Source organism: Petromyzon marinus, chromosome 24 (genome assembly GCF_048934315.1).
Source record: "Petromyzon marinus isolate PM22_M1 ecotype Great Lakes invasive population chromosome 24, UKy_Petmar_22M1.pri1.0, whole genome shotgun sequence".
Lineage (NCBI taxonomy): Eukaryota > Metazoa > Chordata > Hyperoartia > Petromyzontiformes > Petromyzontidae > Petromyzon > Petromyzon marinus.
In genome coordinates, this window is record NC_133690.1 from 8,483,070 (window position 1) to 8,506,218 (window position 23,149).

The window sequence follows — 23,149 nt, forward strand, 5'->3', positions numbered from 1 at the left end:
GCATTTGCCACTCCAGGTGGTACCAATAGCACAATTTTGTGCCAATGGCTGGAGGACCACTTAGTGCATCCGATATAGGATGCAGGAGGTGGTATCCTCTTAAATGGCGTATTTAAGTTTCAGCCCTTAGAGCTGAACTGTGCTGAATTGGGTTACAAAACAGTATGAAGTTTATCTCATGTAGTCATCGGTGACTGGGTTGAGACCATAAACTCATAACACTTGAGCGCCTGGTTACATTGGCGTTGGTTCAGTGTTCTAACACGTATTAACATTGGGCCAACGTTAGCACCTAATTGGAACCGCTTGACCCAACGTTGGCCTAACGTTCCTTGTGTACTGGGGAGGCCCATTAGCAACCAGTCACCTTGAACAGGTGATCTATGAGGTGGAGGGGAGGAGATTCAATGTCAGAGATAGGTATTTTCATTTTAACGCAAGCGACAACGAACCTTCCTTTGGTGTGTGCTGCGATGGAAAGTCCGGAGAGGCTGTGGAGAGCTCATTTCCCAACTGTGCTTGAGAAACGTTTTTTGAAGAGAGATTCAGCGATAAGGATCACACAGTGCATGAGCAATTCGCAACGCATCAAACGGGCCGCGTGCTTCCTCCGAACAGATCTCTGCCATCGAACGTAATGGCGCCCACGACGATGGCTCGTTTCTCTGTGTTCGGCTGTCTCGCCGTGGTCTTAGTTTCAGCCAAGATACTGACGTTCGCAAGAGAACAAATAGGTAAGGCGCTTTGTTGTTCCGACGTATGTTTATTATTTTAATTAGCATTGAAACAACCAAACAAAAAAAAGCCGCTTGATTCAAGAAATATGTAAACAATTGCGCGTTTTCTGAATTGGAAAAAAACTTTCGTCACGTTTAAGAATAATAATGATAAGCATATTTACAATTCAACTAATATTCGTATTGAGAAATAACGCAGCGGTGTAACGTGCAGTGCAGTGGTCAGTCCGCTGTGCTTTTGAACTCCCGTTGAGTTCAACTCCTGGCGATATCTGAACCAGTACTGGGGTCCCCAGACTAACCAGCATGACGAATTATGCCTTCAGTAGATTGCCAAAGGGATGTTAAACGGTTTCAAATTGTGAAATTAATATTTTACGCGTTAATAATGTTGCAGCGTAGTCGTATCTCAGGAAGCTCAATCTAAGTGAGTCTCACTGCGTATAAGGTATGTCGCAATGTGATATGCGCTGGGCACTGGCTGTGATACTAATATGTTAAAACGTGGGCAGTGTTACGTATTATTACACTTTAAATATATGTAATGATTTTACCAATTTCTAAAGCAGCCAACAAGTCGTCATGGGGGTCAAATTGAGGCAATTTTCCTACTGCTTGTACATTTCTAATGAGTCAACTTGTTTCGGTTAAGAGTGATGCACATTGTAAACCTGACAAGGTCACATTAGGCGGCATATCATCGCAACCCACGGTAAATTATTATTCCTAATTGTTTAAGTAATATTCGAATGCTCGCTGCCACTGTGCTGCAATGGTCAGCCACGCTGGGCTCACAACCCCAGAGGTCGGCGGTTCAATTCGATTTCCCGGCGCGGCAATTGGAACAATGGGGCGAGTTTCTCAACCCCCCCCCCTCCAACCCGCAACTCCGCGGCCTCTGTCCAGCCAGCAGCTCTGTAGATGGGTTCGCCACCACGCCGAGTCGATCGGCAAGTCGCCTGTTGTGTTGTGCAGTGAGGGTGTTGCCCCCTCTACCAAGGCGTCTGGGTAGCGTGGGAGAGTCAGCGAAATACTTCCCCCCCCCCCCCCTCGAGATGTCTCTTTAGAGATCTCTCTAGCAGAGGGCCTTCTTCCAGCAGTGACGTGAGCAAGCAAATTGCAGGGCTGCACCTTTACCTGAAAGTCAGAAATGTATGAACTGTATGTTGAAAAATTTTCCCACCGTACGGAACCAACCGTGCTAATCGGAAGTGCAGTGTTGAGTCTATGGGCAGCACGTATGTTGAACTTCTTTTGCACCGTATGTGGCCAACCGTGCTAATCGGAGGTGCGGGAGAAGGACAAATGAAAGGCGGCGTGCGATGGGGTTTTTTTCCCACCCACAAGGAAATTCATTTCCACCGGCTTTCGATAAGCACTGTACGTGGACCATCGTAATCGGCTGCCCCATTACAATGCTAAGTTTTTCCATTGCTTAATTTGTGGACATCTATAATGGCGTTTTACTTTTACGATGGATCGAGTTCTGTTGCTTAACGGTCAGTTCACATCTTACTATCATCTAAGCTGTATTTGTGAAGATATCCGGCTTGCCCTTTCCTATAATTGGCAATGTCCCCCTTTTCGGTATACTTTGAAGTATAACTTGGTGGCATGTTACGTATGTACTTCAACTTCTTTCGCACCGTACGTAGCCAACCGTGCTAATCGGAGGCGTGATCGCTCTCCAGATGCCTTAAAATAAACAAAATACTGTTTTGTTATGTAGTGTTGCTGTTGTTGTTGGCCCACATGTATTCTAACACTGCAGTTCTCTGCGCAGTGATCGATGGATTTTGCAGGTATGGCATTGTCCTCGTGAAAGGAAACTACAGCTTCTCCCTGGACAAAGCCATCGAAGTGTGCGGCCTCCTAAACTACACGCTGGCCACCAGCGAAGAGCTAGAGCAAGCGTACAACGTAGGCTACGAGACGTGCCGGTAAGAGATGCTGCCCCGGTGCGCGTGCCTGCTACCTCTCACCCAGCACTGTGGGGGGGTTTGTGGCTCGCACAAATATGGCGAAACTCCCTTCCCGTGGGTGTAGCCAGGGGGGTTTGCCACGGCCTGACTCGCCAGGGGATGGCGTTGCAGCGAAATGTGGAATCCATCTCGTCCGTCCGCATGGGATAGAGTGTTGCCCCCTCGCACGCGTGGGGTTTTTCGGGGTGCTCCGCTTTCCTGCCACATGTGAACACTCGTTAATTGGCTGTAAACGCCTTGATAATCAGGGGTGCCGCAGAGCTACGGCAATTATTGGTGCCAGCTCACCACCTGGCGGCTGCTTCCCCGCTAGTCTGTGGTTCTTCGCGCCTCTGAATGCCCCTCTCCCTTCGAGAGTGAGCAAATACTGCGAAGTGCATTATACGTTGAAATCGTTATTCGTTGTTTTCCTGACTGCCTCAGCAATTTTATTTGCATTTCATTTGTGTGCAATGTTCTCCCTCACCTGTTACGTTTTAATCTAGTCACTTTCATTTATAAAAGTCATGTCATATTGTTTATAGTTTTGTAAATTTAATGGCAATGTACCTTTATTTTATTTGGACTTAATCGCATCGTACTGCATTCATTCATTGCCAAATTTAGTATACATTGGTTGAATTGAAGTTGTTAAATTAGTTTTTTGGTCAACCCAGATCGCCCTTGCAGATGAGGCAATGCTGCTTCATGCGCCCCACTAGGTTTATTGTATCTCCTGGTTAAACGAAGGGTTCAGCAACAGCAACAATAGCCCCCCCCCCACACACAGAGCAGCAACAACAACAAAATGCGAGGTGCACTTTGAGGCCACGTTAAGTGGGAATGACTCATGGGTCTCAGGTCATGGCACAGACAAACGTTGTTCGTTAGTGGACAAGGGTGATTTGACAGATGCAGCACGGGCACGCCCCAATGTACCAACTAGTTGTGTTTTGGCTACCTGGTGCTCTGCTCTCTCGTGTGAAGAATATTTGCTTTTCTGCCTCCTGCTGTGGCTGGAGGGCAGCTGCCCACCAACTGCCCAGTCGCGTTATTCATAAGCCCATTCACAGGATGATCTTGGCATCACTGGTAGCAGTCATCGGCAAGTCCAATCAGCTCCAAGTGCCCCTGTACCACAACAGCCCAACTCCTATTTATACCGTGCCATGCCCATTCACCCCCCCTCAATCCAAACAAGCAGAAGCTGCTTGGGAATGCAGTCGCTGTGGCATGCTGGCAACATGACTCAGCCAGTATACCCTTGCCTGCCCCAGAGGAGTGTACTCGTGAAACTGTGTCCAGATCTCTCAATGATCTGAGAGCTCCTCACACAATCTAGCTTGGTTATAGCCAGCATGGATCGTGGATGGGTCTTTGTTTTTGTCGTTGCTATGCCCACGCACCACAGATTCCCGTTGTAAAGTAGCCGAGCAACTGGGAACCGTTCATGTAACAAATAAAAAAAACTTAAACCAATGCGCCACCGCTACACACACACGCACATATATACCTTTCTATCACCGCAAGTGGATATTACACATGTAATGTCTACTGCTTCAGTGACCTATCATATTATCCTGCCAGGTAGCACTGTGGTCAAAGTTATTGACTCACAATCAGAAGGTTGCGAATTCCATAGTCAGTCAGTGGTTGACTTAGGTCATCAGAATCATCATCCCTGTGACATGGAATGATGTCCTCCACTTGTGCGAAGTCAATAGTGGTTGCCCAATGGTTGTCCCATGGATAAACTTGTCCCTGCCATGGGAATATAGATAAATATGTGTGCTGCGGTGGCGAAATGTAAACTGCCCCACCTGGTATATAGGAGTTTGTCGGTTCGATCCTGACGGCTGTATGTTTGGAGTTTGCATGTTCTCTCCATGGTCGCATGGATTTTTCTCCGGGTCATCTGGTTTTTCTCTCGACATTTAGAATCCACATACGTTGAGAGTATTTGGTTGCTAGAAATATTTCCACATTATAAGCCATTAAGGTGAGATATAATTTGTGGCCAGGTCGTTTTTGAAAAAGAGCTACCTACATAGCTCAGTGGGCCTTACCTGGTAAAAAAAAAATGTAAACTATTTTTATTCAGAGGTCTATTTACAATCATGGTTACATAGGTCGTGATACAAATAGCGAGTATCGGTACGTGTTTTACATGATACAAGAATAGGGACCAGTCGAGAAGGTTAAACAATAAAAACACAACGACATTATTTTACAGATAAAAATAAAAGAAGGAAAAAAAGAATACTTTAAAAAACCAAACGCAATTAGAGGCTGGGAACTTTAACTACAAGCCATACAAACTCTGGCTCATGATTCTCTACCTATAGTTTATAGCATATATTGACCTGTACAAAGTGTACATATTTGACCCTTAGAACGTGATTCGATGCATACATGGTGAGTGTGAGAATTTTAATTGATCGCACAAATCAATGAAATATTTTTCACACCCTGTGGACAATGAAATTCGGCACCGTACGAGCAAAGGGCACCTACGACGAATGTGTTATCATTCCATTTCATTTTGTCTTTACTCAGGTACGGATGGACCGCTGACGGGAAGTACGTTATCCCAAGACACAAGCCACAGGACACGTGCGCAAAGGGGCAAATCGGCTTGCTGATATATGAGAGCCAGCAGAACAAGTCTTTCGATGCCTACTGCTTCAACAGTAGCGGTAAAAAAAACATGCACTGCTCACGCGCATTGCCCGTTGCGTTGTAAAAGAAACCCAACCTTAACGCGCAATTATCTACATTATTTGCCGACGAAGCACAATTACATGTGACGGCAGCAAGACACTGCCTGTTACAGTCACACTTGGGACAAGTTTAGGATAAAAAAATGACAGATTTTCAGATATTCTAAGGACAATATTGAAATGGAGCGGAATGCCCTTCCTTGCCCTGTCCGACCTCTCATATCATACGTGCCGTTGCTTGTTTGTCTAGGTGACCCTCACATCGGAGACTCGTTTTCCAGTGGGTTCTCACTTGGTGAACCATATGCAAAGTCAATGTAAACCAAACTATTTTAACTCATTGTTTTTTTTAACCAAGCAAAGCCCATTTTCTTGCTGTGGTTTTCACACCTGATGATGTTTGCTTGTGTTGCAGTCGAAACGTCGTGGGAATTTTATTGTTTTATATTTTTATTATTTTATTGTTTCCCTTCTACGTGACATTACCGAAAGAACAAGAATATATATAGCTCTTTTGTAGAAGTGACCTGGCTGACAAAAATTACAGCTCAACGAAGAAGTGGCTTATCACGTGGAAATGTTTCACAGCCAAAGACTCTAAACGCGTGACGTTGATTCTAAATGTGGAGGGAGAAACCAGAGGAGCCGGAAACAAATCCACGTGACCACGGGGAGAACGTGCATACTCAAAATTTTTCTCGGTTGATATTGTGTTTTTGTCTATATATATGGATGGCTACATGAACGAATCTTAACCAGTGGGTTTGCAAAGTACCTTCGTCTTAAATAAATCAATTCCGTGTGAGCCAACCGCATTAAAACAATGATCAACCACGGCCGAGGTATTCATACTACCGTGTTTCAAATCTGCCATGTGTTCACGAACATGGTCCGAGACATTTCGCTTAGTTTCCCCAATGTAACTACTGCCGAAGACACAGCTTAGTTTGTAGACTCCGGGGTATTGCATGTCAGGGATCACATCCTTCACAGATGGGATCAGATCCCGAATTTTATGTAGTGTTAAATCGAACCTGGATCTTGTCTTTACTCATGATTTTGGAAATATTTTTGGTGACCCCTGCTATGTACAGTGAGGGAAAAAAGTATTTGATCCCCTGCTGATTTTGTATGTTTGCCCACTGACAAAGAAATGATCAGTCTATAATTTTAATGGTAGGTTTATTTGAGCAGTTGGAGACAGAATAACAACAACAAAATCCAGAAAAACGCATGTCAAAAATATTATAAATTGATTTGCATTATCATGAGGGAAAAAAGTATTTGACCCCTCTGCAAAACATGACTTGGTGGCAAAACCCTTGTTGGCAATCACAGAGGTCAGAAGTTTCTGGTAGTTGGTCACCAGGTTTGCACACATCTCAGGATGGATTTTGTCCCACTCCTCTTTGCAGATCTTCTCCAAGTCATTAAGGTTTCGACGCTGACGTTTGGCAACTCGAACCTTCAGCTTCCTCCACAGATTTTCTTTGGGACTAAGGTCTAAAGACTAGCTAGGCCACTCCAGGACCTTAATGTGCTTCTTCCTTAGCAACTCCTTTGTTGCCTTGGCCGTATGTTTTGGGTCATTGTCATGCTGGAATACCCATCCACGACCCATTTTCAATGCCTTGGCTGAGGGAAAGAGGTTTTCACCAAAGATTTGACGGTACATGGCCCCGTCCATCGTCCCTTTGATGCAGTGAAGTTTTTCCTGCCCCCTTAGCAGAAAAACACCCCCAAAGCATTATGTTTCCACCTCCATGTTTGACGGTGGGGATGGTGTTCTTGGGGTCATAAGCAGCATTCTTCCTCCTCCAAACACGGCGAGTTGAGTTGATGCCAAAGAGCTCCATTTTGGTCTCATCTGACGACAACACTTTCACCCAGTTGTCCTCTGAATCATTCAGATGTTCATTGGCAAACTTCAGACGGGCATGTATATGTGCTTTCTTGAGCAGGGGGACCTTGCGGGCGCTGCAGGATTTCAGTCCTTCACGGTATAGTGTATTACCAATTGTTTTCTTGGTGACTATGGTCCTAGCTGCCTTGAGATCATTGACAAGATCCTCCCGTGTAGTTCTTGTGCTGATTCCTCACCGTTCTCATGATCATTGCAACTCCACGAGGTGAGATTTTGCATGGAGCCCCAGGCCGAGGGAGATTGACAGTTCTTTTGTGTTTCTTCCATTTGCGAATAATCGCACCAACTGTTGTCACCTTCTCACCAAGCTGCTTGCCAATGGTCTTGTAACTCATTCCAGCCTTGTGCAGGTCTACAATTTTGTCCCTGACATCCTTGGAGAGCTCTTTGGTCTTGGCCATGGTGGAGAGTTTGGAATCTGATTGATTGATTGCTTCTGTGGACAGGTGTCTTTTATACAGGTAACAAGCTGAGATTAGTAGCACTCCCTTTAAGAGTGTGCTCCTAATCTCAGCTCGTTACCTGTATAAAAGACACCTGGGAGCCAGAAATCTTTCTGATTGAGAGGGGGTCAAATATTTATTTCCCTCATTAAAATGTAAATCAATTTATAACATTTTTGACATGCGTTTTTCTGGATTTTTTTGTTTGTTATTCTGTCTCTCACTGTTCGAATCAACCTACCATTAAAATTATAGACTGATCATTTCTTTGTCAGTGGGCAAACGTACAGAATCAGCAGGGGATCAAATACTTTTTTCCCTCACTCTATGGCAAGGTGATGGTTTTGTTTGGGTCCTCAGATGGTTATTTCCTAATGGTTGGTGTGATAGCTTTATGCATTGTGTAGTATGAATATCCATTCGTCTTGAGAGATTGGTGTACATCCTCTTCCTTTCGCTTCATGATAATTGGTTGCGTTGCGATTGAAACGTCATGATCTATGATTTTTTTCTACCTACGTGACTTTACCGAAAGAACCAAAAAGTGTGGATTCCTGCCGTTACGAAAGCTTCAAATCAATCTTGTCAACGTCTAACTTTTTAATGTGTGGATTCTGGTGTCTTCTTGGAAAGGAGGTTGAACTTGGAAATCAGGTTATCTTTGCATTTAGCTGACATTGAGCCAGCTGAAGAGTATGGCTCTTATTAATATTCTTAGTTTTTTCGGTAAAGTCACGTTGAAGAGAAACAACAAAATAATAAAATATATACAAATAAAAAAAATTCTCACGACATTTCGACCATAACTCAAACGGTCGTCTTCAGGTGTGTTGGTTCGCATAAATGTATTTTTAAATGGCACATTTATTTATTTATAAAAAACGTTAGCACCACGCGCAACGATTTGGCAGTTTACCCAGGACTAGTCCATCTATATTCTGAAAAGAGGAGGGGGGAGACGAAATACGGCTCTTCTTGTTGTTTTGGTTACCCACCCCTGGGCCAGGCTATTACCTCCCCTGCTCCCATTTGGCAGTGGTGAGTACAAGAGATAGGGGAACAACCTATCGGTTGAGCATTTATGGTTAGTCACTTGCCAAAATGTGACAAGATAACAATTGGCGACTAATTAATACATTAATGAACGGGTCGTGTCAGGAAATTTCTGATTTGGTGCAGCATAGTGCCAGATTGTACTTGTATTATTTTTTTACGTGTGAATATACGGCAAATAGTTGTGGAAAAAATAAGTGAAATCAATTTGTATGTTTAATGCGTGTTCACGTATTGTACTTGTTTTTGCGTCTCCCCCCCGCCCCCCCCACAGAAATGGGTGTAAAATACTGCAACAAGTCTGACGTCATCGTGACCATCACATGGAAGAATGTCCTCCCTGACTCAAACTCATCGACAACAACAACCGCCGCCGCAATGGGAGTGGGCAACAGCACGTTGAATATGATGGACGCCAACGCCACAGCGGGTATATGAAACGTGCATTTTTATTTCAATCAATTGCATATCTGGTAAAAGGTAAGGGCACAGCCCTGCAATGTCTCGCTCATGCCATTGTTGGCAGAATGGGCCTCAACGAGAGGGAGCTCTGGTGAGCCCCCCTTGAGGGTATTTTTGGCCTACTCTTCCACGTAGACCGAACGTCTTCGAAGAGGTGGGAGTACTCACACTCTACGCCCACCAGAGACGACCTCCCCGATCAACCAACTGTGATGTAACCCATTGGGTGTACGAGGGCTGGGGGATTTAAAAAATGTGCCCCATTGTTTCAGCTGCCTCCCCTGGAACACAAATTCAGTGCTCGAATCCGCCACCACGCCTTAGCGTCCTTGTCTGTGCGGCGTATGGTTAAAATGCTATTCCTTTGTATAGTTTTGGGGGTCCCTTTTGAAAAGTAGTCAGTTAAAAATTACTATTTGGTTTTAATGTAACACAATCCCATGTTTTGGCATTTTCTAAGGAACTAAACCAGTTTGTTAGGATTACTTTTAATGATGTTGTGTTCTTAAACACCTATACACAGGGCCGGAATATTGACGCAGTGGTTATGACACTGTGCTCCGAAACCAGTGACACGTGTTTCGTTTCCTCACGGCTAACATCAGTCGCAAGTAATATTCGAATGAGACTGGTCCTGTCCCCATTCCTTTGCCAACTCACCCCGAACCAGCGTGGTAAATATGGCCAAACAGGTGGTACTTAAGGGGTGGGTAAAAACAAACAAAAAATACAATTCCAGTAATGTGTATTTTCGTTTTAAATAAAAAGCAACGAATCTTCGTCGTTGTGATGAAAATCCTGGTGGGGGGGGGGGGGTGCGGGCTGTTTTCCCAACTGTGCTTGAGAAATGTGTTCTGGAGGGAGATTGCAAGATAAGGACTGAGTTCGTGAGCAAATTATTCACCTCGCATCGGCGACGGGCTGGGTTCGAAAGAGACTGTCGAAAAAGCATTTACAGAAAATAAAAATAAAACACAAAGAGACTCAGGATCGGCAGGACCTGGAGCCGTTCGTTAAATGAAATATTGCATTGTCACGAGAGACAATGAGCCTATGTGTACAACATTTCGGCTCGTTAGGCTTAGTAGATTCGAAGACATTAAGCGTTACAGATTTGAAAGAATATTAACAGACAACGGTGCAAGTTAAATAAAAGTGTGTAAAAACGGCGCGTTATTCTGTGCTCGGCTGTCTTTTCGTGCTCTTATTTTCAGGTGAGAGACTGATGCAAGTTAAAGAAGAAAGTTAGTAGTTTTTAAAATATGTATTTTATTGTTTTCGTGAACTTTGCAAAAAATAATTTCATGAAAAAAACGCACTAAAATTTATTACATATCCTGAAACGTATAATCACTTAAAATTATGTCAGTCCCCTTATATGAGCCTATGAGCCTTGCTCATATAAGGGTTCAACTCCTGACCACTGCTAACATCCGTGGTGACATCTGAAGCAGTACTGGGCCCACACGAACCAGTTTGATGAAGTATGGTCAAACAATCCTAATCACATACAGCATGGGGAGGTCTCAATCCAGCAATGGATTGACTAAAGGTCGTGATTATTATTATGCATGTGTAATTTTAAATATGTCATTAAGTAATATGTTTTGCTTAACCCACTGTTTTATCTCTTTTTCTTATAGATTATGTTTTAGACAAGCACATGAAGGCTATCAAAGGTAATTTCCATTAAGCCGCACGCACGGACTCATACAGTTTTAAAGCCCCACTAGGAAGGCCTGAAGGTGGAAACATCACGTGGTTGGGCTGTTAAGGTGGAAACATCACGTGGTAGGGCTGTTAAGGTGGAAACATCACGTGGTAGGGCTGTTAAGGTGGAGACATCACGTGGTAGGGCTGTTAAGGTGGAAACATCACGTGGTAGGGCTGTTAAGGTAGAAACAACACGTGGTAGGGCTGTTAAGGTTGAAACATCACGTGGTAGGGCTGTTAAGGTAGAAAGATCACGAGGTAGGGCTGTTAAGGTTGAAACATCACGTGGTAGGGCTGTTAAGGTGGAAACATCACGTGGTAGGGCTGTGAAGGTAGAAACATCACGCCGTAGGGCTGTTAAGGTGGAAACATCACGTGGTAGGGCTGTTAAGGTGGAAACATCACGTGGTAGGGCTGTTAAGGTGGAGACATCACGTGGTAGGGCTGTTAAGGTGGAAACATCACGTGGTAGGGCTGTTAAGGTATAAACAACACGTGGTAGGGCTGTTAAGGTTGAAACATCACGTGGTAGGGCTGTTAAGGTAGAAAGATCACGAGGTAGGGCTGTTAAGGTTGAAACATCACGTGGTAGGGCTGTTAAGGTGGAAACATCACGTGGTAGGGCTGTGAAGGTAGAAACATCACGCCGTAGGGCTGTTAAGGTGGAAACATCACGTGGTAGGGCTGTTAAGGTAGAAACAATACGTGGTAGGACTGTTAAGGTTGAAACATCATGTGGTAGGGCTTTTAAGGTAGAAACAACACGTGGTAGGGCTGTTAACGTGGAAACAACACGTGGTAGGGCTGTTAAGGTTGAAACATCACGTGGTAGGGCTGTTAAGGTGGAAACAACACGTGGTAGGGCTGTTAAGGTGGAAACATCACGTGATAGGGCTGTTAAGGTTGAAACATCACGTGGTAGGGCTGTTAAGGTGGAAACATCACGTGGTAGGGCTGTTAAGGTGGAAACATCACATGGTAGGGCTGTTAACGTGGAAACAACACGTGGTAGGGCTGTTAAGGTTGAAACATCACGTGGTAGGGCTGTTAAGGTGGAAACAACACGTGGTAGGGCTGTTAAGGTGGAAACATCACGTGGTAGGGCTGTAAAGGTGGAAACATCACGTGGCAGCACTGTTAAGGTGGAAACATCACGTGGTAGGGCTGTTAAGGTTGAAACATCACGTGGTAGGGCTGTTAAGGTGGAAACATAACGTGGTAGGGCTGTTAAGGTTGAAACATCATGTGGTAGGGCTGTTAAGGTTGAAACATGACGTGGTAGGGCTGTTAAGGTGGAAACATCACGTGGTAGGGCTGTTAAGGTTGAAACATCACGTGGTAGGGCTGTTAAGGTGGAAACATCACGTGGTAGGGCTGTTAAGGTGGAAACATCACGTGGTAGGGCTGGTAAGGTTGAAACATCACGTGGTAGGGCTGTTAAGGTTGAAACATCACGTGGTAGGGCTGTTAAGGTGGAAACATCACGTGGTAGGGCTGTTAAGGTGGAAACGTCACGTGGTAGGGCTGTGAAGGTTGAAACATCACGTGGTAGGGCTGTTAAGGTGCAAACATCACGTGTTAGGGCTGTTACGGTAGAAACAACTCGTGGTAGGTCTGTTAAGGTGGAAACGTCACGTGGTAGGGCTGTGAAGGTTGAAACATCACGTGGTAGGGCTGTTAAGGTAGAAACAACACGCCGTAAGGCTGTTAAGGTGGAAATATCAAGTGGTAGGGCTGTTAAGGTTGAAACATCACGTAGTAGGGCTGTTAAGGTGGAAACATCACGTGGTAGGGCTATTAAGGTATAATTATCACGCCGTAGGGCTGTTAAGGTGTAAACATCACGTGGTAGGGCTGTTAAGGTAGAAACAACACGTGGTAGGGCTGTTAACGTGGAAACAACACGGGGTAGGGCTGTTAAGGTGGAAACATCACGTGGTAGGGCTGTTAAGGTAGAAACAACACGTGGTAGGGCTGTTAACGTGGAAACATCACGTGGTAGGGCTGTTAAGGTGGAAACATCACGTGGTAGGGCTGTTAACGTGGAAACAACACGCGGTAGGGCTGTTAAGGTTGAAACATCACGTGGTAGGGCTATTAAGGTAGAAACATCACGTGGTAGGGCTGTTAACGTGGAAACAACACGCGGTAGGGCTGTTAAGGTGGAAACATCATGCCGTAGGGCTGTTAAGGTGGAAACATCAGGTGGTAGGGCTGTTAAGGTGGAAACATGACGTGGTAGGGCTGTTAAGGTAGAAACATCACGTCGTAGGGCTGTTAATTTGGAAACATCACGTGGTAGGGCTGTTAAGGTGGAAACATCACGTGGTAGGGCTGTTAAGGTGGAAACATCACGTGGTAGGGCTGTTAAGGTGGAAACATCACGTGGTAGGGCTGTTAAGGTGGAAACATGACGTGGTAGGGCTGTTAAGGGTGAAACCTCACGTGGTAGGGCTGTTAAGGTTGAAACATGACGTGGTAGGGCTGTTAAGGTAGAAACATCACGTGGTAGGGCTGTTAAGGTGGAAACATCACGTGGTAGGGCTGTTAAGGTAGAAACATCACGTGGTAGGGCTGTTAAGGTGGAAACATCACGTGGTAGGGCTGTTTAGGTAGAAACATCACGTAGTAGGGCTGTTAAGGTTGAAACATCACGTGGTAGGGCTGTTAAGGTGGAAACATCACGTCGTAGGGCTGTTAAGGTGGAAACATCACGTGGTAGGGATGTTAAGGTGGAAACATCACGTGGTAGGGCTGTTAAGGTAGAAACATCACGTCGTAGGGCTGTTAAGGTGGAAACATCAAGTGGTAGGGCTGCTGCAATCCAGAGATCGTTGGTTAAATCTCCCGGCGTGGCAAGTTTCTTAAATTGCTGCCCCGCCTATGTAAAACTATCTATACATATTAAAAAAGTTTATTCTACCAGGAAAGGCCTACTGAGCAATATACCTCTTTTTCAGAAGTGACCAGGCCACAAATGATAGCCCAACGAAGTGGCTTATCGTGTGGAAATGTATAGCACCCAAAAACTCTATCTAAGCGCATGATTCTTAATGTGGAGGGAAAACCCAGAGGACCCGGAGAAAAATCTACACGACCACGGGGAGAGAGACACGCAAACTCCAATTATACAGACGTCAGGTTTCAGATCAAACCCACGACCTCCTGCATACCAGGTGAGGGAGATAACATCGAGTCACCGTGGCACTGAGGGGTGCACGTGGGTGCACGTGGGAGCACCACAGCGGGTCCTCCCACCTCTTTCAAGGCATTTGGCCAGCATTGAAGAGTAGGCAGAAATAACCTCTCAATGAGTTATAGAGCTCCCTCTAGGTGAGTGCCACAGACTGCAGCGGTGGGAGTACCTTCATTGCCAGGGCTGCGTCTTTACATTGTGGTCTTTGTTTTTTGCTGCTGCTGTGCTCACGCACCCATGGATATCCCCTGTAAAATAGCCCGGCAATTGGCTAAATGGGACCACCCGTGTAACAAATTAAATAAAGGCAATTGTGTGGTATGCAAGCGGGTTGTGGTGTGGACAGCGCCACGGACAGCCACCTACGGATGAAAGTTTGGGGTTCATCATTCTGGACAAGTCACTGTGGAAATGCTCATCTACTTTGGGAGCAGTCCGTCAGTGGTGGAAATTCCACAATTCAATGGCAGGATCCATTCTTCATAGGATGATCACCGTGATGGGGTTTTGTCAAAACCCACCAGGGATTTGAACTCTCCACCTTATGACTGTGAATCGAGCGTTCTCACGAGAGTGTCCCAGCGGCACATTGGATTTGACAGAATGCCATTTCCCTTGCATTGTTTTGATCTTCCTTTTCTGTACTTTCCTGTACTCCTTTTCTGCTTCATTTGCAGAATTTCTGAATGGCGCAGACAAGAAGGTGAAAGGTAAACAAGGCTCATCATAAGGGGGCTCACATCACGGAGCGTAATTACCAAGCTAGAGCCTCTCTCTGGTCAGTCTAAGGCCTATTAAATAGAGAGACGTATGCTATCTCAAAGATAACATATCAATGGTCACAGAGGGTTAGGCAGCTTGGCTGTGAATGTACTGATGATCTAGAGCAGTGCTTCTTAACCTTTACTGCAGCCTGCACCCCTTTTGATTCTCAATCGTAAACAATTGTAGAATGTTAATAAACACATCGGTTTGATGAAACAAAGTAGTTGTAGCAACATAAACACACAGTATTCTCGTGATATCGATCTTTCATAAACGAAAATATATCCTTGATGTGTCTTCATGCCTGTGTGCATGCACACGCATGCGTTTTTCTTGCCACGGTGGTGAAATGTTAACTCCCTCGCTTGGAATGCAGGAGGTCGTGGGTTCGATCCCGACTGATGCCTGTATATTTGGAGTGTGCATGTCTCTTTCTCCGTGATCGTGTGAATTTTTCTCCGAGTCCTCCAGTTTTTCCCTCCATATTTAGAAGCACACGTTTAGAGTTTTTGGCTGCTATAAATGTCCATGTGATAAGTCACTTCGTTGAGCTATCATCAGGAGAACGCATCACGTAAAAAAAAACACATTTATAACTTAAAGTTTGCAACGCAGAGCGATCAATTGCACGTACACTTGAAAGGATATCTGAGGTCCTAAAGTGATTTAAAGTAGGACAAGGATGGTAAGGTTTTGATCTCAAACTTCTTCGATTGGCTATTCCAGATGTTAAGGGCTGCCACACGGCAGCAATTTAAAACGAGTTTGGTTCTCTGAGAGTCGTGGTTTATTTGAGCAGGAACAGAGAGGAGCTTTTAAGGATACGGCAAATCACTTGAGTAACTTAGAAGGTTTATTTTGTAACACTTTGAGGGTGAAGAAGATAGCCCCAATGCAATTCCATGCGTAGATCAATGCGGCGCTGGTTTGAGTGTAAATAAAGTTCAGTGAACAGCAGTTGAACAATGTCTCAGTGATCTGTTTTCGGACACGAAGTATAGAGATGCAATCAAGAATCTGAAATACAACTACTAAATTACGGGAAACGAATATCAGCAGACCGCAATCATCAATTCGTGAAGTTTCACGAGGAATCATATTGTGGCAACCCTAGTCACGTAACTGGCTTTAAAACAATAATTACATGAAGTGATGGAAATATGAATGTTATTTTTTTTATTTAAAGCTTTCGTGACTGCAGGAATTCATATTCTTGGTTATTTCGGTAAAGTCACGTAGAAGGGAAGCAATGAGTAAATAAATAAATAAATAGCCCGATTTCATATTTATTTTATTGTTTCCCGTCTACGTGACTTTACCGAAAGAACCAAGAATATGAATGTTTTTGTTTTTGTTGCAGGAACGAGCATCTACTTTTGGATAGCGCTGCTCATTGCATTGATGTGCGGACTTGCGGCTGCTATTTACATAACAGTCATCACGTGGTAAGTTCATTTTGTGTGCAGAACGCTCACGATTTGTAGCTAAGATACACTTGAAGCTGGATATTGCAACACGACTTATAGCCAGAATTGTAATATATGCGACAAATCTTGACACTACAAGCACACTACTCCTGATACAAGCACACTACTCCTGATACAAGCACACTACTCCTGATACAAGCACACTACTCCTGATTCAAGCACACTACTCCTGATACAAGTACACTACTCCTGATACAAGTACACTACTCCTGATACAAGCACACTACTCCTGATACAAGCACACTAATTCAGATATAAACAGTTGATCTTGCTGCCAAGGTCTGTGAATAATATTTGGCTTTTGCTGTAAATAAAAACCTGCTATTCCATGTGCGTCTCTCCCAACGATTCGTTTAAAATATGGCGTGGGTGCACCATGAAATAATTAAATAAACGCGCCTAGTCGCGCGTGTGAGGCAATGGTTCTCGACCAGGTTGGTGTGGCTGGCCCCCCAATCAAGACCACGAATATCCCTGCCCCCCCATCCCACCACCAGCCCAAGAACATAACCATGCTTAGTAAAGCCACAATGAGGAGAAATCACTCGCCCATGCCTCGACTCAATGTAGTACAATTACCAAGGCATTTGCTTCATTTGGGTATTCGTGTGCGTCGTGTTAGCAAGGGACAAGCAACTTTTTAAAAATACCATGGCATCCCACGGGATGCAGAGTAGATGTAATGCATGGACGAAGAAGAAGAAGAACGAAGGGAAGAGAGGAGAGGAGAAAGAATGGGAACTAAAATGAAAAGGCTGGAAAAAGGAATGAAAAGAGAGGAGAAATTATTTTTAAAAAGATGAAAAGGATGGAAAAATGAATGAAAAGACAGGACCAATGGGTAAGGAGAGATGAGGATATGGAGGATGAATCAACAGAAGGGCCTCCACGCCGCTCAGGGCAGCGTCTGTTTTCACACGGGGCCAGCAGAGGGGACGGATTCAGAGTGGGGGTGGCCACACAGAAGTCACCCGGTTAATCTGGAGGGCTCGAGCTGACCTAGATATGGACATTTGTTTCACGTTGCATGTTTGGCGAGCGTTGCACAAGCAAGGCATTTGCTTCGCGTCGCGGTTATCGTACGTTCTGTCGCCGGCACGTGATGCTGGTGTTTCCCCGTGCGCATTTGAAATGCCTCCTGCACGGTATCCATGCCACAGCCTGCGAATGCCCTGAAAGACTGTGGGATGTGCCCCATCGGTTGAGAACCTGTCGTGTAGTGTAAGGGGCTGTCCATAAATGACGTCACGCGATTTTTGACGATTTTTGACCCCCCACCCCCCCTTCGTCACACGGCGTCACAAAAGGTCAGACCCCGCCTCAAATATGACGTCACAAAGCTCTGCCCCCCCCAAATATAAAACATGCATCAATTCGCTTTAAACTATTGTCATTGTAGTGCGTATTTAATGTACCGCTGCACTCTGATGTTGTAGGAGAAAACATTTATTAAAAAGACTATTTCATTAAGTAGAACGTGTTTTCTATATGTATTTAAAGTTGCACATCGTCACAAATGTCTGACCCCCCCCCTCCTAGGTGCGTGACGTCATTTATGGACTGCCCCTAAGAATCGATTTTTGTTATTCGTATCGATGTTCTGTATAATCGGTTCAAATGAACACCGCAGCCACTGGTGGCCACTGCACTCGCCACAATGCTACTACAAGAACCGATTATGCAATTAAATTGCGATGCTGAAATGACACGATTTACTGAAGTCACCCCGAGTCGAATGATTACATTAACATTGCTGCCTCAACTTTTAATGAAAGCATCACCGTCAACATTAATTATTTCTTAAAATCAATGTGTATTGGTCATTTAACATTTAATGTACAGTTTTCACTAAATATACCATTGAGATCAATACATCCTTCATCTCCCCTTTAAAAAGCCTCACCTCTTCTCTATTGTATTGTCCCATTCTCTTCCTCTTCCCTCCCTTCGCCCCTCCACTCCTTTCCGTCCCTCCCTTCCGTGAGCCCTAAGTACCCCTCGATCGCAGTCCCTCGTTCCTCATACCTTGCCCCATGCCATCTAAATCATTACATTGCGTCACCTGTAAGCTTTGTCAAGCGGCTTAAGTGGAGCCGCTCTGTAAATATTAATTGGATTAGATGTGTTCTTAGCAATGTAAGTAAAGAGAAACCGGACAAAAATTGCAGCATGCATACATACGTGTGTTAGAGATTTTAAAGAGCAGTGGTGAGCATAGTCACTGCACTGTGAACCTGGCAGCCTTGAGTTTGATTCCCTGCTCTGGCTAACAATGGCCTTCCCTTAAATAAGAACTCTGCATTTTCTAATAATCCGCACTGGACAGACAATTGTGGCTTGGGTATGGTCGGGGCCAACCATCTCTTCATGTGCCATTCTGGTCTAAGTATGCGCTCACTCACAGCACGTGTCCATATTGACTAGAACGCTAAATGGAGGATCTTTGTGTTTGTGTGTTTCGTGTGCAGTTCAAGATCATGAAAACGAGTGGACTGACATTGAGTGGACGACGAAACAACTTCGCGTTCCCACTACCCTGCCATCACCTTCACTTACACTTTCACATGCACGACCAACATGTTGACCGTGAGTGCAGTGACTGAAATTCCATGGACAGACCCTCGAGCACAAGGTGATCCAGTTTGTGTAACTCGACTCCGACCATGACCGGTCAAAACTAAACACACAAGTGGAATAATTTATCCAGGAATCCTCGATGAGTGTCAAAACTATTTTTTTCAAGAAGACCTTGAATTTGGACAATTATTTTTTATAACTAGTGCTACGCATGTTCCATGCATGTATATTCAACTTCTTTCGCACCGTACATAGCCAACCGTCCTCATTGGAGGTGCGGGGGAAGGACAGCAAGAGCATTGTGAGTGGTACATGTCGTCTTAGCGATAGGTGTAGTGATAGGGGTAGTGATAGGGGCACCACGGTGGCGAGATGTTAACTATCTCGCCTGGTATGCAGGAGGTAGTGGGTTCGACCCTGACCCTGAAGCCTGTATATTTGGAGTTTGCGTGTTCTTCCTGTAGTCACGTGGATTCTTCCCCGTGTCCTCTGGCTTTTTTACCCCTCCACATTTAGAATCACCATGCGTTTAGAGTATTTGGCTGCTATAAATGTCCGCATGATAAGCCACTTCATTTGTGGCCAGGTCGTTTCTCTATAGATCAGTGGGCCTTACCTGCAAAATAAAAACAATAGTTTTGTTTTTAGTTTAGGGTAAAGTATCAGGAGAAACTGTTACTTGCCAGAATAAAACAATTCAAAAGGTGCGCACAGATGGGTTTACAAACCAACTTTATGTACTCCTTCTTTGCACCCAAGCAGCTTTTGGAGTTTCACAAATCCTCATTCTCCACCATCTCTGGCCTTCAAATTGCTGTATTGCAGGCGTGCAACACTAGGCTTAGCTCGCGAAGCCAAAGTGGAAATAACAAAAACGACTTCATCCAAAATCCAGAGAAATGTAGAGTTTGTACATTTAACTCAAGAAAGCCTCGCTGAGCCGCGACACAATTTTCCAGGAGGGTCTTACACGAGTTAGAACAATTATGGTAAATTAATTCGTGAGTAATTTTGCAAGTGGGAAGGAAATGAGAAAATCTGGAGAAAATCCTTCGTAAAAAGGTGCACGTAAAATGATAATAGGTGTAATATACATGGCAATATAACAGGTGTTAAGATTTGATTTGAAGCTTTCGTGACTGCAGGAATTACTCTGGTTTTTTTCGGTAAAGTCACGTATAAATAAGACATAATAAAATAACATAATAGCGATCGACGTTTCGGTTGCAACACAAGCAGCCATCATCAGGTACAGAAGAGCTAAATTTACGAGAGAGGGTAAACACATAACCTCAAATGTATATACAGACACCCAAGTAGGGGGAACTAACACAGATACAACAGGGGACAGAGAGAGAGAAGCATACCAGACAAATAGGGTTTAGCAAAATTTTGGAAACCATATAAAGCAACACAGACGGTCGGTCAAAACACAATTAACGCATAGTCCGGTTGATCACGCTATTTCAAAGATTACTAAATTGCAAGTTAAGTATGAAACTCAAAATACAGACCGCACACACACACATACACACAGACATCCAAGTAGAGCGAACCAGCACAGAGACAAGCACACAGTGAAGTCGCCTTAAATAGGCAACGAAACAAGTCTGCATTAACTACACATAGTACGTGTGGTGAACATGCAAACAAACATGCTCTGATAAAATATGCGTTGTCTTTGAAACGTATTGGCCGACACCATTGACAGCCTTCTTTGTGGCCTTGTCTCACCGGTGTCAGACCAGTGTTAGACAATGCATGTATCAGAGCATTCATAGGTCGGTTTGAGCAGCTACATCATGTGACCTTTATTGCCAGTATCAACGTATGAAAAATACGAATCGGTTGTACCCTCTATGGCAATACAACAAGAGCTGTTAAGATGTTCAAACACCAACTAGAAACATATTCTTACTTTTCATACTTTGATCCTAGAAAGGAAAGGTCACATGATACATAAAGTGATATGTACGGTCATTGACCTACTTGCTGTACTACTGATTCAGCGGGTCGCAGACGACGGTGTCTCTGCGTGATCCACCAACCCCCCCCACCTCGAAAAGTGCAGCATTAAAAAGTGTTCCAGCAAACGGGTGGCAAAACGTTACACAGGATCATTGTGTGTACAATCATCTTAAGTGTATCAGCTTTCGAAAAATCACATTCGCAAAGCAGAGACCTTAATAGAATACAATAAAAACGCCACACGAAATCAGTTACATTGATTGACCATTTTTGTATTTTAAATGCACTCATGTAATCTTCCATCCAGCCTAATTTTAGCTTGGTAAATCGTACAGGTCTGGTACATATTGGCACCATACAAATCACATGTTTTATGACAAATCAGTGATCGTAGCAACATATTGGTATAAGGAATCATTTAAATTATTTTAATGTTTTAAATATGGTTTTGTTCTGATATGCATTGTCTCGTATAACAATTTAAAATAAATTTAGAGTTTCTCTGTGTTTTATAGTATTTTTTAAACGAAACATATCCAATTCTAAAAATTCCTGTACAATAATGCCAATTTAATAGGTAAAAAAACTTATACGAAGCCTTGTCTAATACAAGTCTGATGTTGAAGAATCAGTTTATATCAGACTGTAGGCTGGTATTTTTATATTATTCATATGCGGTGTTTGCATTATTTACGTAGTTTTTATTTTTCAAATTGAAAAATAAATTTAGTTGTGTGTCATGTAATGTTTTATTACCTTTGTACATTAACATTCTCAGATGATATCTATATATTGAGATTTTAGTTAATCTTAATTTAAAGTGCTTAAGTTTAAAACAAACACTGTTTATCTGGCAAAAAAAATACAAATCAATCTTCTGTCATCTGTTTAAACGTTGGCCTTCAACAGAGCGTTTACATTTAAGCAGTGCCGCTTTTATAAGCATATATTCCGTAAAGTAGTGGATCACAGATTTATGATGTACTCATTCGTAATTCAAAATAAAGCCAATTGTTCGTTTTCGTTCTGCATCACGATGTGCAAATAAAACTGGGCTTATTTTAGGCCACCGTCCTTGCCGAGTTCTATTCTGCCCGGTTTGAGTGACGTTTTTTGGCTCGATGTCTAGGCAACAAGGGTGGGTAGGAGATGTTTGGGCCATCTACTACATGGTCAAACTATACTTTTTTAAAGAGACACTTCGCTGGCTAGTAGAGTTACTTATCCTATAATACTGAAGCAAAATTTAGATTCAAATTGAAATATCTAACGACGTCTTTTTAGTGGATTTAAGCAAAAGTACTTGGAACAAGGGGGCACTTTAATATCAGTGGTGCTATTAGGGATATACATGTGGGTTCATTTTGTCACAACATTATCTTTTGAATACAACTTGCCATAATCACTGGACTGCGTTTTATTTTAGTTTATAGCATAGGCTATCTTAAACGTGAACAATTTCAAGTAAAATTTAACAAAAAACTGAAAAGCGTGCAAAAAAGCTTACTCAGCCATACATTTAAGAGACATAATAACAACCCATGGATCAGAAAACAAATGCAGGTTAGGGACATCATATTGACAATTAAGATACCCGACTGAAGGGTTTCTGAAAACCTATTTAAGGACAATGTGTCCTACAATATTCCGACCACACAGTCCAGGATCTTAGAAAGAATTGGAAGATTTGAGATTGGTCAGAAGTTGCTCAATTTGCTGGGGGTTTAGCTTTGGGGGGGGGGGGGGGGGTTGTTTTAATTTGTTGTTCAAGTGAAAAAAATTAAGGCGGTTTTGAAAGCAGATGGAACTTGACCAGTGCGAAGTGACTGGTCACAAACCTGATGTGCCAAGTGGACTTAATAACGTAAAGCTGGCGTGCACACACGTGTGCAGGCGTCGTGCCTAGTGTGTTATTGCAGCATTGTGAGGGAGGGGAGGGTGCGTGGCATTGACAAAGGCAGTCGTCCAGCAGTCGATATATAAGCCCATGGGCCGATGAACGATGCATGATAAATATTGCAGCCCGTTCTTTGAGTTTGTATTTTGTAACCACGTGTAAGCAATTACCTTTTGCTGAAGTCACGCAACGAGGCGTACAAACGAAAGTTTGTACGCTATTAGCAGAGCACCAACATTGTGCCAG

At 43.7% G+C, this 23,149-nt stretch overlaps 1 protein-coding gene across 4 annotated transcripts; it reads left to right on the top strand.

The window, feature by feature from the left end:
- The first annotated feature begins 278 nt into the window (after positions 1–278).
- LOC116945518 (lymphatic vessel endothelial hyaluronic acid receptor 1-like) lies at positions 279–22,070 on the top strand. 4 transcript variants are annotated; one of them, XM_032959862.2, is made up of 9 exons: positions 280–734; positions 2,521–2,677; positions 5,255–5,394; positions 9,113–9,268; positions 10,515–10,544; positions 10,944–10,979; positions 14,887–14,919; positions 16,335–16,419; positions 18,930–22,070. In XM_032959862.2, the coding sequence occupies exons 1-9, from the start codon at positions 638–640 to the stop codon at positions 18,940–18,942; spliced, it is 747 nt and encodes a 248-aa protein (XP_032815753.2). In that variant the 5' UTR covers positions 280–637; the 3' UTR covers positions 18,943–22,070. The 4 variants fall into 4 exon arrangements, with proteins under 4 accessions (XP_032815755.2, XP_032815753.2, XP_032815756.2 ...); XM_032959864.2 differs by lacking the exon at positions 14,887–14,919 and having other exon boundaries at positions 279–734; XM_032959863.2 differs by lacking the exon at positions 10,515–10,544 and having other exon boundaries at positions 298–734.
- Positions 22,071–23,149: the final 1,079 nt, after the last annotated feature.

Coding starts and splice junctions, on each gene's coding strand:
- LOC116945518 (XM_032959862.2), top strand. CDS start 638: ATGGCGCCCACGACGATGGCTCGTTTCTCTGTGTTCGGCTGTCTCGCC. Junction 2,678..5,254: donor GTAGGCTACGAGACGTGCCG/GTAAGAGATGCT, acceptor GTCTTTACTCAG/GTACGGATGGACCGCTGACG. Junction 10,545..10,943: donor GATGCAAGTTAAAGAAGAAA/GTTAGTAGTTTT, acceptor TTTTTCTTATAG/ATTATGTTTTAGACAAGCAC.